The 18304-nt window shown below is 42.5% G+C and overlaps 1 protein-coding gene across 1 annotated transcript; it reads left to right on the top strand.

Moving 5' to 3' along the window:
• Nucleotides 1–7140: 7140 nt before the first annotated feature.
• DTD2 (D-aminoacyl-tRNA deacylase 2) lies at nucleotides 7141–17278 on the top strand. Its single transcript, XM_004584742.4, has 3 exons — nucleotides 7141–7310; nucleotides 12046–12115; nucleotides 16342–17278. The coding sequence occupies exons 1-3, from the start codon at nucleotides 7200–7202 to the stop codon at nucleotides 16665–16667; spliced, it is 507 nt and encodes a 168-aa protein (XP_004584799.2). The 5' UTR covers nucleotides 7141–7199; the 3' UTR covers nucleotides 16668–17278.
• The last annotated feature ends 1026 nt before the right edge of the window (nucleotides 17279–18304 follow it).

Here is an 18304-nt window from a genome sequence, read left to right as displayed (position 1 = left end):
AGCACTTGGGCCTGGAAGATAGCCAGGGACCCCAACACTGCCTTGTGGCGGTGGTCTTAGCATGCTGGCTCCTCGTTCTCGGGTCCGGCCTGGCTGGGCCGCTCCCCCAGGGCCGCCCCAGCCCTGAGGGGCAGCCAGCCTCCTCTAGGCCAGCAAGGTTCCAGTCCCTCCCCCACTCGCCCCACCTGCAGCTTATGGCTGAGGGGCGGAGCTAGCCCTCCAGCTTGGTCTGGAGGTTCCCTCGTAGCAGGCTTACCCTGGGGGAAGCGGTAGCACTTGGGCCTGGGAGATAGCCAGGGACCCCAACACTGCCTTGTGGCGGTGGTCTTAGCATGCTGGCTCCTCGTTCTCGGGTCCGGCCTGGCTGGGCCGCTCCCCCAGGGCCTGGAAGAGATGTTATTAACCTGTGCCGAAAGGTGATACACAGCTGAACAAATATTTAATACCTACACAGTCATATGAAAATCGTCGGGAACCCATTTAAGGATCAAACCAACCATACTGTAGTGAAATCCAGTAAGTCCGGTTCAGTTAAAAAAAAAAAAGGGAAAAAAAGATAACTGTCCTTCATTCTCTAGCTAAAATAATTACTCTTAAAAGCTGCCATTCAAAGTTTAATTGTTTCATAAAATAACCTCTTATCTAGTGTATATCGAGGTGAGAGCTACCATGCAATGAACACAGGCTCAAGTTGTGGGTTTATGACGTTCGCCTGCTAGCAGCAGTTGGCAGGTTGGTTTTATGGATTTCTCAGTAATTCTTTCTCCCTTTTTTCTGCAGAGATGGGCAAGTTCATGAAACACAGGATACAGGAAAGTCAAACTGGTTCTAGCCAGACAGGATGTAAATCTGTCACCTCGTCTGGCCCCTGTAGTCAAGCTCGGATGGCTGAGATTGACTGCTGTCCCTGTAAAGTGACAATGGCCAGGGAAAAGAAGAAAATCACCAAGAGATTAAATACCAAATCCTCTCCTGCTCGCGAGGTATTTTGTGGATATTTCTGTGGTCAAAACTATAATCAGAAAGCATGTCATCAGAGATCGTCCTCTGAAATGCAAGACATGCCAAAAGACCAAAGTCAAGTTCAGAGACAGGAACAAATCTGGCAATAAGTAATTCTTCCAGAAGGTGTGGTTTCAGATTCTTCTTTATATTCCGGACATTAAAAAACTGAAATATAAATAAATAAAAGGTAGCAAGGGAGATAAAAGTGGCTGTAAGGGTCAGGGCCTACATTCAGCCTTGGGAGGCCGTAAGTCCTGTCAAGTATTTTTCCTTCAGCCACAACTGCTTCTTCTTAAAGGCAACTGCTCCTCCTTCCTATTGTTTCAGAGCAGTAGTTGCTTCTTGCTGTTGCCCAACTGAGGCCCTGTCCACTCACCTTAACCTTTCACATACCTGCATAAGGCTCCTTCATTCAACTCTGCCACCATTTTTTAAAGTGTGGCATTCTATTCTCTATTAAGCCTGCCACTTTGACATTTTTTTCAAACCAGTTATATCTGCCATTGTATAGGTCTTGGGTGTCCTAATTTTTCACTTGCATGATATAGCACACATAAAACTGCCTCCAGAAATCCTTTTGTCTCTGTGTAGAACCAGCATAGCTGGTTCCTAATGTAGCCACTCATTTTCAATAAAAACAGTGACCTCATCAGTTGCTCTTTTGATCTGTAAATTATATTATCTTGGCTTGATAATATAGACTATCCTACTCCACAAGCCTAGCCAAGTATTAAACCTTGAAGTGCTCCATTTGTCAACACTACTCAAAAGCTCAGGTAAGAACATTGATTAAGATTAGGTAAAGGTTACAAAGTTTGTACATTAATCTTTGATAGTATGACTGTCAGACCAGTACATGACCACATTTGAAGACTTTCTGTTTTTCTTCTTCTATTTCATTTAATATGCAATGTAGCAGAAACAATGTGAGAGAGGTCTTGCATCTGCTGGATCATTCCTTAAATGTCTGCATCAGCCAGGGTTCGACCCTTGTAGGCTTCCTGGTTCTGGCATGGTGCTTGTCCCCACTGTGTCTCACACCAGAGTGCCAGTTTAAGTCTCAGCTGTTCTGCTTGCTGTACAGCTTCTTGCTAATGCTCTTTGGAAGACAAAGGACAGTAGTTCAAACACTTGAGTCCTTGCTATCCATGTGGGAGACCCAGCTTGAGCTTGTGGCTTCAAACTGGAATAGACATGGCTGAACCATCAGGTGGAAAATCTCTGTTTCCCATTTTCTCTGTCACATTGCCTTACCAATAAACAAAAAAGTCCTATCTGGTGAGCATGAGAACCAGGGCCAGGGGTGGGTCTGGCTAGACAGTCAGTGGCAAATGCTGACATGAGTGTGGACCAAAGAGTGAGGTCAATTGGGTTGATCTAGCTCCAATGCTCAATGATGTGTAGGAGAGCAGAATGGTATGTGGGACAGACTGGACCAGTGTGCTGCATGTGCAGGAACCAGCACCGAGGACAGGCCTCGTGGGAATTATTGAAGATTGCTTCAACTAGGCTGCAGTTCCCATTGGTGTTTGTGAGGGCTGAGTGTGAGGTGGTCAGGGTTGAGCTAGGCCGTAGCATCCATTGGTTTACATAAGAGACAGGGCTGGAGAAAGAACCAACCTAGCAATTGCAAGGCTGTGTATGCGTAGGCTGATGGGGGTGATAGACAAAACTGAACCCTGTACTAGGAAGCACACACAAGAGTCTGGTCTGGGATCACTTCAGATGAGGTTTCTTTGATGACTCAGAAAGCCAGTCATGGAGAGAATCGCAGCACCTGTGGTCTGACTGTGCAGTACAAGAGTCAGAACTAGATCTCCTCAATGGCTTAGACAAAACAGTGCATCCACCTACTTACAGTGCATCCAGTGCTTACCCAGATGCACATGGAGGATATGGTAGTCCATTGGAGCCTGCACAGAACATCAGGGAGGAAGACAGAATAAATTGGTCAACTACCCAGCCAAGCATTGACAGCAAGCATCTGGGATATTGGAAAGTCCAAGATGGATTATGTTAGGCAATGAAATTTGGAAGGATTTTCTGATGCTTGGATTGGCAAGATCACATTTCAGAACTATCGAAAACACTTCAGCAGAACCCTTGGAGCATGCTCCACATCAGGGACCCTGGGAGGACATCAGCTCACTGTTCCCTTTCCTGGGTACTGAGACAATTGAAAGGTTGCATGCGGCTTCCCCTCTTATCTGCCCCCTTCCCTTGGGTACAAGAAGAAGAAAAAAAATTTTTTTGAAAACAATCATCTCACCCACTTTCCCCTAATCCTCAACCCTCCCACTCTGATTAATATATAATCATCATCAAAAATAAATTTTAAAAAATTATATCTGTTCATTGGAAAGGCAGTGAGAGAGAGAATGAGATCGACCATCCTCTGGTTCAGCCTTCATGTGGCTGGAACAGAAGCCACTTGAGCTGAAGCCTGGAGCCGAAAGTTTCATTTGTGCCCTATGGTGGGTGGTAGGGGACCAAGCACTTGGTTCATCTTCTGCTGATTTTCCCAGACTAGGGTGCTTGGTCAGCAGTAGAGCAGCTGGAACACGAGCCAACATCCCTACAGGATGCCAAAGAGACAGGCAGTGGCTTTACCCACTACTCACAACACCAGCGCCAAATAAAAAACTATTTTGTTTTTATTGAATTCTCTCCTATGGGTGGGGAGCCATCACCTACTGCCTTCCGGGTTATGCTTTAGCAGGAAGTTGGATTGAAAGCAGAGGTGGAAGGTCTCGAACAGGGCATTCCACCATGAGAGTCCCAAGTGGTATCTTAGTCACTGTGCCAACGCCCACCCAGAGAGTCTGCTTTTATCAGGGGACATTTTAAGAAATTTACCTAGGAAATCTGATACTACAGTTGCCATAGCAACAGTCCACCATTGTTTCTCACTGTGTCCTATGGTTAGTACTTGGGGTCATGTTTCTTCATTCCCTGGAGAAATTAAGCTTTTCTCACCTCATTTTTTTTTGACTCCTCACTAAGAAACATTCTAACTTCTGTTTTTACTTTGCCTAAGAAAAAAGAAAATACTGGTCATAGAGACAAATTATTTCTCATAGTAAATTGAAACTTCTCAGAGTTAATCAAAAGGGCACATGTACCAGTCATGCTTGATGTGAGAAATTCTATTCCATAGAATGTTAATATTTTTCATTAAGAATGACTAAATTAGCATGCTAGTTCAACTGGCAATAGGCAATTTAGTTCATGTGAATCGATTGTTCAGGACCTCCCCACGCACTGTGCTTCGAAATAGAAGGCTGTGTTTGTTCCTGCCTTTCCTAAGGCAGAGTCCACTTCTTGTTGTTGCACTTCTTCTGATTAAAATACACCTCTGTGCAAAGTCTCACGTGAGGAGCTCATGCTAAATTTGGGGAAATGTTTTTTTTCTTGAGAACTATGAAACTGATCATCATTCCCTTCCCTGGCCTTTTCCTCTTTAGAATCAGGAAGGTAGGCCTGGAGGCGTGGCCTAGTGGCTGAAGTCCTCGCCTTGAAAGCCCCGGGATCCCATATGGGCGCAGGTTCTAATCCAAGCAGCTCCACTTCCCATCCAGCTCCCTGCTTGTGGCCTGGGAAAGCAGTCGAGGACGGCCCAAAGCATTGGGACCCTGCACCAGCGTGGGAGACCCGGAAGAGGTTCCAGGTTCCCGGCTTCGGATCGGTGCGCACTGGCCCGTTGCGGCTCACTTGGGGAGTGAATCATCAGATGGAAGATCTTCCTCTCTGTCTCTCCTCCTCTGTGTATATCTGGCTGTAATAAAATGAATAAATCTTTAAAACAACAACAACAACAACAACAAAAAAGAATCAGGAAGGTAAGGGGAGAAACAGCAAAGAATCCATTAGAGGGGCCTGCATTGTGGTGTTGGGTCAAGCCGCTACCTGCCGTGCTGTTTACCCACTAAGCCACAATGCTCAACATACTACTATTTTATTGAGTCTGGGACCTGTCTTCTTAAATTCTATGTGGAATTAATAATAAAAAGGAAATGTCTAATTTATAAATTCTGTGTGGAATTAAACTAGGCTTCAAGAAGGAAAATACAATTGGGAAGAGAAGGAAGAGAGGAAGGAAAGAGGTTAGATACACGGCACCGAAACGGCTTCAAAAGTTCTCAACATATAGAAATGATTAATAGTGTTAGAGGAGACATAAACACTAATTATTCTTATTTGATCAAATTATACTTTACCCCATAAATACTTACAGATATTGTTTGTCCATCTTTAAAAGAAAAAAATGAAGACATAGTTGACATTCTGTGTACAACTCTTCAACCCCAAAAAGAAAATAAAGGAAATGATATTTCTTCAATGACTGTTTGTTACTGCCCTCTACAGGTTGAAGGAAAGATTGCTGGGCCAGAACGTTACTCAGGAGACCTTCAACCTATTTGGGAAGCTACCTACAATCAATTAGGCTCCATTTATTCTCAAGAAGAAACTCCCAATTTGTTAAAGATCCTCTGTGGTGAAAAGATCTCTCTCTCTGTCTCTCTGTCTCTCTCTCTAGCTGTGTGTGTGTGTGTGTGTGTTTTACAATATGTATTTGAAAGGTGGAGTGATTAAGAGAGAAATCTTCTATTTATTGATAAATTCCTAAAATAGCCACAATAGCCAGAGCTGTTACAGGTTGAAGCCAGGAGCCCAGAGCTCTATGTGGTTCTCCCACAGGAGTGGCAGGGACCCAGGCACTTGGGCCATGCCTTCTCAGGTGCGTGCAGCTAGAAGGAAACAGAGCAGCTGGGGTGATGCTCTGCCATGGGGTGCTGACATTGCTGACAGCTGCGTACATCAGTGCACCACAAAGCTAGCCCATGTGCCATGATCTCTGGGAACCTTAAGCCCGATTTTAAACTGATCTCCCTCTCTCTAACATCTATGTGCAAAATGGACATAAAAGCTTTCTTATTCGAGGCTAAAGATCTCTATGACAAAGTTCCTTCCAAATCTAGGTCTAGGAGAGAAAGAGAGCAAAGATTCAAGAGTTACACTGACATAAACATGCAGACATTAAGCAATTCAATTTATCCGTACTTGCAGACAAACGTAAATAAATGTTGGAACCCCCGTAATACAGCCGTCAGATAATGAGAGATTTTGCTTCTCTTATTATTATTAAAAGTGTAAGACATGCTACAAGATAACTACCAAATGCACATCTTCAATGTTAGGTACAAAGAATCATTGGTTATGCCTGGATTATTTCAGTCATGCCACTTTGTATGAATAGCAACCCTGTCTGTGATGTCATCTTCTGCAACAGGCCAGAATGTATAGGCATATTGTGCCAACTGAGCCCAAATCAATGACCTGGGTAATGCAATCAGGGTAACACTATTATTCTTCATCAAAACCCTCCAAGCCCGTCGAAAAATACATGTTAATCTGATGCATGTTTCAGGAATGTGTTGGTGGGAAAGAGAAGTCAAGCCCTTGTTTGATTTTATTTGCATTTTAACATGTACTCACAGAGAATGCATAGCAAAACCTAACATCATACGTGCATTAGGATATACTGTTTTTGTAGCAGGCTGCATAGCTTATTAGCAGTCACACAGTTGCTTGAATAAGAATGTTTTTACAGAGGATATCTCCCAGCAAATGGATATCCGAATGTGTATTCAGGTGGCATACCAGTAATTCCCACAGCTGTGAATCAGAATGATTAATAGCGTTCCTGATGGAGGAGGCAGTGCCATCTTATTGACTGGGGTAAAGACATTTTTGAAGGATTTATAAGGTTTTCGTTCCATCAGCACTTGGTGTCACACCCAATTGATTTCGTGGTATTTACTGATCTTCCTAATGAACATAATATGGACTTAAAATATCAAGCATATTTAAATGTCTAACATCTGGAAATCTCAGCTTTCTGAGGTCGAAAAATGGTTCTTCAACATGTGCGCAGCAGAGACTCAATGAGACTTTTCACTGCTTTCAAACACACACCCAGCGCCTTCTAGAATCAGGCAGGTGAAGCAGAAGGGCTGAGGGGAGCACCGGCTTTGAAGCCGGCACATCCGGGACACCCAGGGCCAGGAGGACGCCCCGCCCCCAGGGCGGCAGGCAGGGGCGGTCCCTCGCCGAGCCCCGCCCCGTCCACCAGGGGCGGAGCCTCCGGGACGCGCGGCCGGAACCCGCGGCATCCTGGAGCGAGGGCGGCTGCTATGGCCGACGGCGGCCGGACGCCGCAAGCCCGTGCGCTCCTCCAGCAATGCGTGCACGCCCGGCTGCAGGTTCGCCCGGCCGAGGGGGACGCCGCGGCCCAGTGGGTGGAGGTAACGTCGGCTCCTTCCTGCGTCGTCGCGGTGCCCCGTCTCCCTCCGGGGTTCGCTGCCGGGTTCCCCGGCTTGTGCGGTGGGCGGCAGGGGACGCCGCGGCCGGGGTGCCGAACGAACGCTGCCTGCCTGCCCGCCCTCAGAGGAAGACGGGGGCCTTCCTGGGAGTGAGGACCACGGAGGTGTAGACCTCCTCACGCCCCAAGCTACTGATCCGGTCTGCGTCAGGCGTGGCCGGGGAGGGGTTGGCTTGGGCTCCAGATGGCGCCGAATGAGCCCCCTGCAGTTGACTGTAGCTTGGGTCTTTTCCGTCCTAAAGCAAACTATGGTACTTCGAGCAACCGAACAGAGGCAGAATCTGAGCTCTTCCCAACTAAGATACAAAGACCACCACATTTATAAAAATGGAACATTGTCCTCGAACACATTTCCTCCAAAGAATTTGCAACATGTCAATTCTTGCATCCTTGCCTTGTTCAAGACAGCCTGCCCACTCCTCCAGGCAAGAACAAGTCAGGTGTTCTTTAAAGCTCCTCACATACTTTGGGGAGTAACTGGAAATGAAGACTTTCTGAGGTGTCGAATATTTGAATGTGGGTCCCAGATCTTGGATTCCTTAACACAGTCCAAGTCTTTATTTGAAATACCATCCTTAAACCACAGCGTGCCATGGTTGCTGGAATCTGTTATTGTGTGCTGTTTTGACACATAAAGTTGACAGGTAGAAAAAATCCTGTATTCTCCCCTCTTCTCAGAAATTCACTTTTATTGCTGTTGAGATTTTGTTGATGGACTAAAGTCTCCCATATTTGAAATTTTATTATTTTTCTGTTTGCTGAGCTATCTAAAGAAGCACTCATGTTTGTAGTGGCCCCCTATCAGTATGAATTCCAAGCTAGTAAGCATTTAGGTTCCTTCTGTGCTTCTTATATTCGTTGTGCTAGAAAACAATTCCTACATGTTTTATTGCAGGCTTCCAAACTATTTGCTTGTGTTTGTAAGTTTTGAGTTTTCTTTTTTTCTTAAAAAGGCTTTCCCTTCCACTCCCACACACTTGAGTAAATTAAAAAGCTGACAGGTAATTAGATGTTAAGTGTAAATTCTTTCCTCTTTCTCAGGCACTGTTTGCCCTGTTCCTTATGAAGAGTTCTTTCAGAAGCAGTTTTCTGATTGACAAAAAATGTGAAGGTTATTTTGTTACTGCGTCTATCATTTAGTACTTGGCAATCACAGATAAATGTTTTTCGCCCCCCTGGAAATTAGATATTTCTAAGCTACAGTGAGGAATCTCTGTACTTTATAGGATTTTTTTTCAAGAAGTTTTGTATTTGAAAGGCAGAGGGACAGTAGGAGAGGCCTTCAGTCTGCAGGTTCACTTCCCAAGCAGCCACAACAGCCATGTCTTTGCTAGGCCAAACTTGGAGCCAGGGATTCCATCCATCCTGGTCTCACCTGGATGACAGGGACCCATGGACTCAGACCTCCTTCTGCCGCCTTCCTGGGTATAACAGCAGGAAGCTGGATCTGAAAAGGAGCAGCTGAGACTCAACCCAGTATGCCAAAGCAGAATGCCAGCTTTAAAAGCAGTGGGTGTGCCACAATTGCCAGCCCCTCTACATATATACATATATATGCATATATACACATACACACACATATGTATAAAGACTTCGTTTATTTGGGGTTACTGGCACAATGTCTCAATTGGCTAATCTGTCTCCAAGAACCCGAACGCCATTTGGGCGCTGGTTCATGTCCCAGCTGCCCTACTTCCCGTCACTGCCTGTGACCTGGGGAAACTGGAGTACGGCCCAAAGCCTTGGGACCCAGCATTCACATGGAATCCCAGAAGAAGCTGCTGGCACCTGATTTCGGGTCTGCTCAGCTCTGGCCGTGTGGCCATTTAAAGGAGTAAACCAGCAGATGGAAGCTCTTGCTCTTTCTCTCGTCTCTGTAAATCTTCCTTCCAGTAAAAAGAGATAAATCAGAAAGACAGATTTTGCAGAGCGAAGATATTTCATCACTGATTTATTCCCCTAGATGGCCACAATGCCCGTAGCTAAGCTGATCTGAAGCTTGGAGCCAGGAGCCTCTTGCAGGTCTCCCTTGTGAGTATAAGGTCCCTAGGACTTGGGCCAGCCTTTTGCTGCTTTCCCAAGTAGTAAACGGGGAGCTAGATGGAAACTGAATAACCAGGACACAGACCAGCACCCATATGGGATGCCAGCGTTACAGGATGGATGATTAGCTCACTGCACCACTGCACTGGTTACCCCCTATATTTTTCTGTATACAATCTGGCCTTCAGTTTCTGTGGTTTATACCTTCAGGATTTCAACTAACCTCAAAAGGAAAATATTTAAGGGGAAAAAAAAATAGCATCTTTACTGAATGTATACTTTTTTTCTTAGCAATTCTTAAACTAAAAAGTTTTATAAATTTCTAAACTGGATAGTTTTCTTTTTTACAATATAGGCAACAACTATTGCATCATGTTTACATTGTATTCGATATTTAAATAATCTAGGTAAAGTAGAGGAGAAAGTGCGAGGAGTAGGAGCATGGCCCTATGATTAAAATGCCCATATCATGTGTTGGAGACCCTGGTTTTGAGACCTGACTCTGACCCTGCTAATGCAGATCCTGGGAGGCAGTGGTGATGGCTCAAGTGGATGGCTCCTTCCAGCTGCAGTGTGTGAGAGCTGGATTGAATTTCTGGCTCCTGACTCAGCCCCACCCTAGTTTGAGCTGTTGTAGACATTTGAGGAGTGAGCTAGCAAATAAAGTTTCTCTGTGTCTCAGATAAGCATTTTAAAGGTGAAGGATGTATATAGGATATATGCCAATAGTATGCCTTTTTATATAAAGGACTTGAGTATTCACCAGAGGTCCTGGAGCCAGTCCCTCATGGATAATGAAAATGAACTATATTTGAAATATTTTATACCAAAGAAGCTACAGTGGAAGTGATTGTGATTTGAAGAGAGGCTTATCTTAATGAGAAGGTTATGGGATTAAGTGGAAAGAATATGCATAGGCTTAAAATTTTGACCCATGCCAAAAGCAATACCAGGGGCTGGTGTTTTAACCCAGCAAATTAAACTGCTGCCTGCAACAACAACATCCCATCAGGGTGACTATCGCATATGGCTGCCAACCCAAGTCCCAGCTGTTCCACTTCCAGTTAAGCTTCCTGCTAATGCACCTGGGAAAACAGTGGAAGATGGCCCAAGTTTGGGGGCACCTGCACCCACATGGGAGACGTGGATTAAGTTCCTGGCACCTGACTTTGGCCTGGCCCATTTCTGACTGCTAGAAACATTTGGGATGTGAACCAGCAGATGAAGAATTATCTCTCTGTATCTCCCCTTCTTTTTCTGTAACTATCTTTCAAGTAAATAAAATAAAAATCTTTAAAAAAGGAAAGTGGAGCTGGGTCATAGATGCAGGGACTGCAGTGTGGGATGTGGATATGCAAAAGATTACTTCATCATGGCACAAAACGTGCATTCTTTTTTTTTGTTTTTTTCTTTTTGTTATTATATTTATTGGAAAGTCAGATATACAGAGAGGAGGAGAGACAGAGAGGAAGATCTTCCACTGTTGATTCACTCCCAAAGTGGCACAACGGCTTGAGCTGAAGCCAGGAGCCAGGAGCCTCTTCCAGGTCTCCCATCTGAGTACAGAGTCCCAAGACTTGGGCCTCATCTGCTTTCTTAGGCCACAAGCAGGGAGTTGGAAGGGAAGTGGAGCTGCCATATGGGATTAGAACCGGCGCCCATATGGGATCCTGGTGCATTCAAGGTGAGGACTTTAGCTGCTAGGCCACGCCGCGGGGCTCAAATAAATACCTTTAAACTGCTGATAACTAACTAAGCTTGTGATGTAGAATTCATCTTGGGTGCCATTGGTGACACAGCTCTAAAACCAGTGGACGTCAGCATCGCGTATGGATACTGGTTTGTGCTCTGGCTGCTCTGCTTCTAATCCAGCTCCCTGCTTATGCATGTGGGAAAGCAGTGGAAAATGACTCAGAAACCTGGACCCCTGCAGCCATGTGGGAGGCCAGTATGAAATCTTATCTCCTGGCCCTGCCATTTTGGTCATTTGGGGAGTAAACCAGCAGATAGATCTCTCCCTGTGGAATTCTGCCTTTCAAATAAATGGATAAATCTTTTTTTTTAAACTACTTATTATCATAAATGTAATTTTCAAGGTCAAATTATTTACATTTAAAGCATTAACAATAATAATAATTGCTCTGCTTCCTGGAGTTGTACAGAGTGGATTCTTCTATATTAGCAAATGGATTGGGGAGATAAAGAGTGGTGCTGTCAGAAGGCATTCATTGCATTGTGGGCCCTCCAGCAGCCACATCTGGTGTAACGTAAACCCACTGGTACTGTAAATAGGGCCTGCAAACCGACTGAGAGTGTCCAAATTTGTCAGTCTTGTCTAGTGGAGAGGAAGCTGGTTGACAGGCTGAGTGGTTTTTGATTAGGAGTTAATGTTTGGAGGTAAAACTTTGCTCTTTAGTGCTCTTGGATAAATTTTAAACTTAATGAAAGGTGGAATAACAGGTGACTGTTTCTCATGTATTTTAGAAATCACTTTGTAAAATTTCTGTCTTTTTTGTCATCTGTGTCAATAACAGTTGTGAAATTAAATTTAGGTAGCTCCATCTCTCCATACAAATGTCTTTCTAATCCGAATTTACTATGTTGATTTCTTGTAGGTTGAGAGAGCTTTGGTGATCTATGTGTGCTTTTTCAAGGGAGCTGACAAAGAGCTTCTTCCTAAAATGGGTATGTAGTTGATGTTCTTTTTTTCTTTTTTTAAGAGCGAAAAAGAACACCAGCAGACAAATGAATCAGCAGTGGTAATAAGCACGAGGTGTTTTTAAAAATATGTGATTACTTACTTATGTATTTAAAAGGAGGGATTACAGCAAAAGAGAAGGAGAAGCAAAGGGACTGAAGGAACGAGAGAGAGATTGATTTTCCATCTGCTGGTTTGCTCCCCAAATGGCCACAGCATCCAGGGCTGGGCCAGCCTCAAGCTTGGAACTCCATCCTGATTTTGCATCTGTGGCAAAGGCTCAAGTGTTTGGGGGATGCTGATGTCGGAGACTGTGGCTTGACCTTGTGCACCACACTGTGTCGTAGGATATGTCATTAAATTATGTAATTCTGTCTAGTGTTGCAAGCTTTCATTATTTTAGTATTCCAGAGTTTGAGGGAACATAGTGAAATTCTTTTAAGATACATGCAGCATTAAAGGTGGCATTATCGATTTTTTTTAAGATTTTTTTTATTTTTAGTGAAAAGTCACATTTACAGAGAGAAGGAGAGAGAAAGATCTTCCTTCTATTGGTTCACTCCCCAAGTGACTGCAGTGACCAGAGCTGAGCCAATCTGGAGCCAGGAGCCAGGAGCTTCCTCTAGGTCTTCCCCGCAGTTACAGGGTCCCAAGGCTGTCCTCTACTGCTCTCCCAGTCCACAAGCAGGGAGCTATAAGGGAAATGGAGCAGCCAGAATATGAACTGGCACTCATATGGCATCCCAGCACATTGCAAGATGAGGATTTAGCCACTAAGCTATCACGCCAAGTGTGCTTAGGGCCAGTGTGGTGGTGTAGCACGCTAATCCTCTACCCACAGTGCCAGCATCCCATATGGGCGGCAACTCATGTCCTTCTTGCCCCATTTCCACTCTATTCCCTGCTTATGCATTGGGAAAGCAGCAAAGGATGGCTCAAGTCCTTAGTCCCCTGTACCCACGTGGGAGACCTGGAAGAAGCTTCTAGCTCCTGACTTCAGAGCTGCCCAGCTGTGGCCATTGTGGTCATTGGAGGAGTGAACCCATGGATGGAATATCTCTCTGTGTGTGTCTCTCCCTCTCTCTGTAACTCTGACTTTGAAGTTCAATAAATAAATTTTAAAAAATAATCAGAGAGCATGTACTTATATACAACCCATTTGAGCCCAGGATTCAGAAGCTTTTTGGAAACAAGGTGGCCACTTCAGGAGAAATAGGTGCTACATGTCTTAGTACAGTATTCCTTATCCTCCAGAGCCCCTGACAGGGATAGTAGATGACATTGTAAAAAGAAGGGGCATCACATCAGACCTTGCCAACTCAGGCTAAAATTATTGTTATGGACAAGTTTATACTGACTGCTCCTGCTCTTATTTATTGGATATATGTTGAAATATAAGGTTCTCCCGATTCTTGATTCAAACTCAGTGTCATCACAGGAAAATAGAGCCATGTACAAAGATCTCAGCAATAATTAACCTGCCTCCGATTTTCTAGTACTCTGGACAGTTTGGATCACTGCATATTCATCATAATAATCATGTTTTTTAGATAAACCAAATCAAATCATACCATGTCAAGACAATACTTGGCTATATCAGTTATGTTACACATACCAGAAAAGGGTCAGCAGTGTGGTGCAGTGTATTAAGGTGCTGCTTGCCATGTTTGCTGTCTAGTCTGAAAGGCAGAGTAAGCTAGTAAGATGAGATTCTCTCAACTGCATCTCATACTTACTACGTGAATTCATGATTTGGTCTTTCCAATCAAATCATATATCATATATCATTATGTTGGAAACATAACGATCAGTTGTATCTAGAATGTCCAAAATAGCATAGCTAACATAGAGATGTGTAGAATTTTCCTCAGTTCATCTTTTGTGTAATTGTATAGAGATTCAAGGACCTATACAAGCTTACCTTTCCGTGTACAACATTGTAGGCACTTGACTGATAACCTGTCTTAGGACCTTTGCATTTCCAATGTGTTATTAATTCATTGTCTCAATTCAATTCTGTTTTATTTGCATTGGGTTTACCTCTGCATACTTACATGTGTATACTAACAGTGTTGAGTTCTCATTCACTGCCAGTAGAGGGAGGTGTGTGGAAGTGTAATAAACTGCATTACCTCTCAGACATCATATTCTAAAATTGTCTATGTAATCCAAGGCCTGGGTAGCTAAAGAATGATTTCCACTAGAATGAAGTGTTCTGGAGGGTTACAGTTTCCTTAGAAAGCAGTCAATAAGAACTACTGGTTTCTTAGTAAACTCTAACTGTAATAGAGAAAATTAGAGTTGTTTAAAAGACAATTGATGGTGCTTAAAGAATAGCTTAGGGATTCATTAGTTTGTGCCCTCTGATGAGTTTGTAAACTGTGACAGTCGTGTTAAATCCTTTCTGATATTTACTACAAACTCTAATAATTGAAACAATTGACCTCCTTCCCAGAAAGCATGCCTTCTGAGGCCTAATTTTGGGAGCAGGGGTGTGGGGTTTACATGGTGTTAGAGATTCATTTACTTATTTGAAAGAGTTAGAGCAAGGGAGAGACAAATAGTTGGAACAACCAGGGTTGTTCCAGGCCTGAGTCAGGATCCAGGAGCGTCATCCAGGTTTGCTATATGGGTATAGGGGCCCAAGGAACTGGGCCATCTTCCGCTGCTTTGCCGTGTGCATTAGCAGGGAGCTGGATCAGAAGTGGAACAACCAATACTTGAACCAGTACTCACATGGGATGCCGGCATCACAAGTAGTGGCTTAACTTGCTACACCATCATTCTGTCCTCTTACTAAATTTTTTTTTTACCTTTGTTCTCTCAGGCTGGTTCTTTGCAAATGGGAGTCATTCATACCTTTATAGAAGCAGAGAAACCCTAAACCTGTTTGTATTAAATACCATACTTATTTATTGTTTTAAAATGATCGCAGTTGAAGTATAATTGTCTTCCAACATTGTTTTAGCTACACATGAATATTTATGGTGATTTTGACTCTTATTAGCCATAAATAATCTCATCAATGTTATATAGGTGATAACATCATATTTTCTTCCTTGTATATAAAGATAATGCCAGAAGCTCCATGTCTTTTGATTTACTTTTCCAGTTGTACTAATTAATTTTTGATAACTCTTGGTTGCACTTTTGCCCTTTTTTCCTGGGTTGTATTTGTAAAATATGTAGTGCTCTTAAGGTTATGAAACCACAGAGTTGACTGGCTTATAATGAGATTGAATCTGGAACCTTTGTGTCAACTTCAAACTCCAGGCAACTGTGTTTAAAATAATAAACACACTGAAACTTGTGTTTGCTTTTCTTTGCCAAAAAGCAGAATTTGATGTGGAAAAGTTCATTAGTCATGGTCTTTTCCAGTGGGATTTGCTTAAAATGTAGGGCAAAAGAAGTAAAAGCTTGTAGGAAAGTTTTCTACAGAATTATTTTGAAAACAAATTGATTTATTCATTCTGTATTATCTGCTTAATTACTTGAACTGAATGGCACTTTCTTTGTTAGTAGATATTATAGACTAAATATCCTCTTCCTCAACTTTCCCCTTGCCCACAGGCAACAATGTTTAAGGTTCTAGTATACAGTGAATTCTTTAGAACTTTCCAGGTAAATTTAGTGTTAAGTAATTTTAATTTCAAGTTAAATTTAAAGCTTTATGTCATTTTCTGCCTCAAATTTGCCTTATTTTTCATGGTAATAGCTTAGTGAAGCAATTTTTAAAAATCTAGGTAGAGACTTTACAGGTATAAGCTGAGGGGCCGGTGTGGTGCTGTGTTTTATGCCACCTCGATGCAGGCACAACAAATGAGTGCTGGTTTAATTCCTGACTGCTCCACTTCCAATCCAGCTTCCTGCTACTGCAGCTGAGAAAACAGTGGAACAGTCCCCTAATGTCTGAGACCCTACCACCCACATGGGAGACAAGATGAAGCTCCTGGCTTTAGTTTGCTTCAGCCTCAGCCATTGCAGCCATTTGGAGAGTAAATCAGCAGATGGAAGATTCTCTCTGTATCTCGCTTGGTCTATGATTCTGCCTTTCAAATAAATAATAAAGTAAACGTTTTTTAAAAACCTAGTTAAAAAGTTTGAGCTGACACATCAGACCTAAACGTGAAATTTGCCAAATAAAGAAGGTCGATGATTTCTCCTGACTTGTTTTTTTCACTTTCAAGATGTTTTGCCTTTCTTCCCCACCCAGTTAATACACTGCTAAATGTGAAATTAAGTGAGACAGAAAACGGCAAGCACGTCTCTGTACTGGATCTGCCTGGCAACGTGCTTATCATCCCTCAAGCCACTCTTGGAGGGCGAGTGAAAGGAAGAAGCATGCAGTATCACTCTAACTCTGGGAAAGAAGAAGGCTCAGAACTTTACGCCCAGTTTGTGTCTCTGTGTGAAAAAGAGTTAGCTACCAACAGCAAGTGTGCTGAAGCCGGGGTTGTGGTGAAACATGGCACTTACGGGAACCGGCAAGTGTTGAAGCTGGACACCAATGGACCGTACACACACCTGATTGAGTTCTGAACACATGAAAAATTTAGTTTCTATAGCTGTCTTATGGCACAGGAAGATCCAGACTATAATTAGGTTTTCTTCTTAGCCTTCAATATGCTGTTCTGCAGCATTTTTAGATAGGGAAATCCTGGGTTCCATAAGTAATTCTACAACCTAAATTCAGGATCTCAGTCACCTCTTGTCCTGTTTTTCTCCAGCTTGCCATCCAAAAAAAATTGAAAAATACTGTCTGTTCATTGAATACTCACTAGGGAAATCTTAGCTATATTTAAAAGCATAGTTTAAGTATTTTATGCAATCAAGAACAAAACATGTTTATGCCCCTGACTTTACTCAGTATGCGATTAAAAAATACCTTTGTGTTAGAACTAGTAAAAACCAGCATAAACCAGAGATAATCTTGTGAACTTTGTTTTGTTGTTTCAGTTTTCTGTATTTGGTATGAGTAATATGTATTTTACTATTTCATTTAATATTTATAAAAATGTAATCTTGAAATGCATTATATTATTTCCCATAAACATCCAAATGTTTTACATTGTTTTAAGCACCCTTAATTGATAAAAGAACAAGATACAAGGGTTTTTAAAATTATTTTTATTAAACTTTCATAAAAATTAGTTGATGTTCTATTTTTCTTTTTTTACCAAAATGATGTATGTCTTAACTTTCTGTTACTGGTTTTTAAAAGAAATTCTACTTCACAAGATTTTTGTCGGTTCATAAGTTTTTAGCATGCTCTACTGTTGGATAAGATAGTTGTCAGAGTAAGAAAAGGAAGTTTTCTGCAGGAATACTTTGGAAACAAATTGATTTATTCATTCTATATGATCTGTTTGATCACTTGAATCCAGTGGCACTTTTTTTGTTAGTCGATGTAACAGATTAAATGTCCCCTTCCCCTTCCCACTGTGTTAATATTTGTATTTGGGCCCTTGAGATAATCAGGATTGTTTGGAGTTGATAGGCTAGATGGAAACCATCAGAGATGTTGGTTTCTGTCTCCCCTCCCCCCCCCACCTACCCCACTCCACCTCCGTCCAAGGATATAGCAAGAAAGCAACTGTCTGCAAGTCAGGATAAGACCTCTCGCCAGAAACTGGTCATGCGCACCCATTGATCTTGAACTGTTGGCCTCCAAAACTCTGAAAATCATTGTTTAAACCACCTAGTCTGTAGTATTTTGTTATAGCTCACTGAGCTAAGATAATGAAATAAAGATGTACAGCTAATAAGTAACTTGCAAAGGTAAAAGAAAAATAAGAAATTAGAAAAACAAAAGTTAGTGAAAGGTAATACCCAGTTTTTGCAAACCCCTCTGACCTTGGAAAGATGTTTTTGAGAGTCAAGACCAAATTATATTTCCAGTTAACAAGATGAAGAAATAAGCTTGAATAAACATCTTAAGTAGCTGCAGAAAATTTCTTCATTCTGACTTCTTTAGGTATGTCTTCTAAGCCACTTAAAATCTTTATTACCACAAAAAAATCCTATTTTTTCTATACCCTTCCTGTACAATTCTTTTTTGAGATTTGAGAATCAATAACTGGCTCTGTAATGAGCTCATTGTCCCTAACTCTTGCTTTATTGATTCACAATATACTTACTGAAATGTAATAAACTACTCGTAAACTTGCAAACTCCCA

The sequence above is a fragment of the Ochotona princeps genome, chromosome 6, assembly GCF_030435755.1.
Source record: "Ochotona princeps isolate mOchPri1 chromosome 6, mOchPri1.hap1, whole genome shotgun sequence".
Classification (NCBI taxonomy): domain Eukaryota; kingdom Metazoa; phylum Chordata; class Mammalia; order Lagomorpha; family Ochotonidae; genus Ochotona; species Ochotona princeps.
Note: the sequence above shows the minus strand (reverse complement) of the source record. Positions and strands in the feature narration are given on the sequence as shown.

Coding starts and splice junctions, on each gene's coding strand:
- DTD2 (XM_004584742.4), top strand. CDS start 7,200: ATGGCCGACGGCGGCCGGACGCCGCAAGCCCGTGCGCTCCTCCAGCAA. Junction 7,311..12,045: donor CCGCGGCCCAGTGGGTGGAG/GTAACGTCGGCT, acceptor GATTTCTTGTAG/GTTGAGAGAGCTTTGGTGAT. Junction 12,116..16,341: donor AGAGCTTCTTCCTAAAATGG/GTATGTAGTTGA, acceptor TTCCCCACCCAG/TTAATACACTGCTAAATGTG.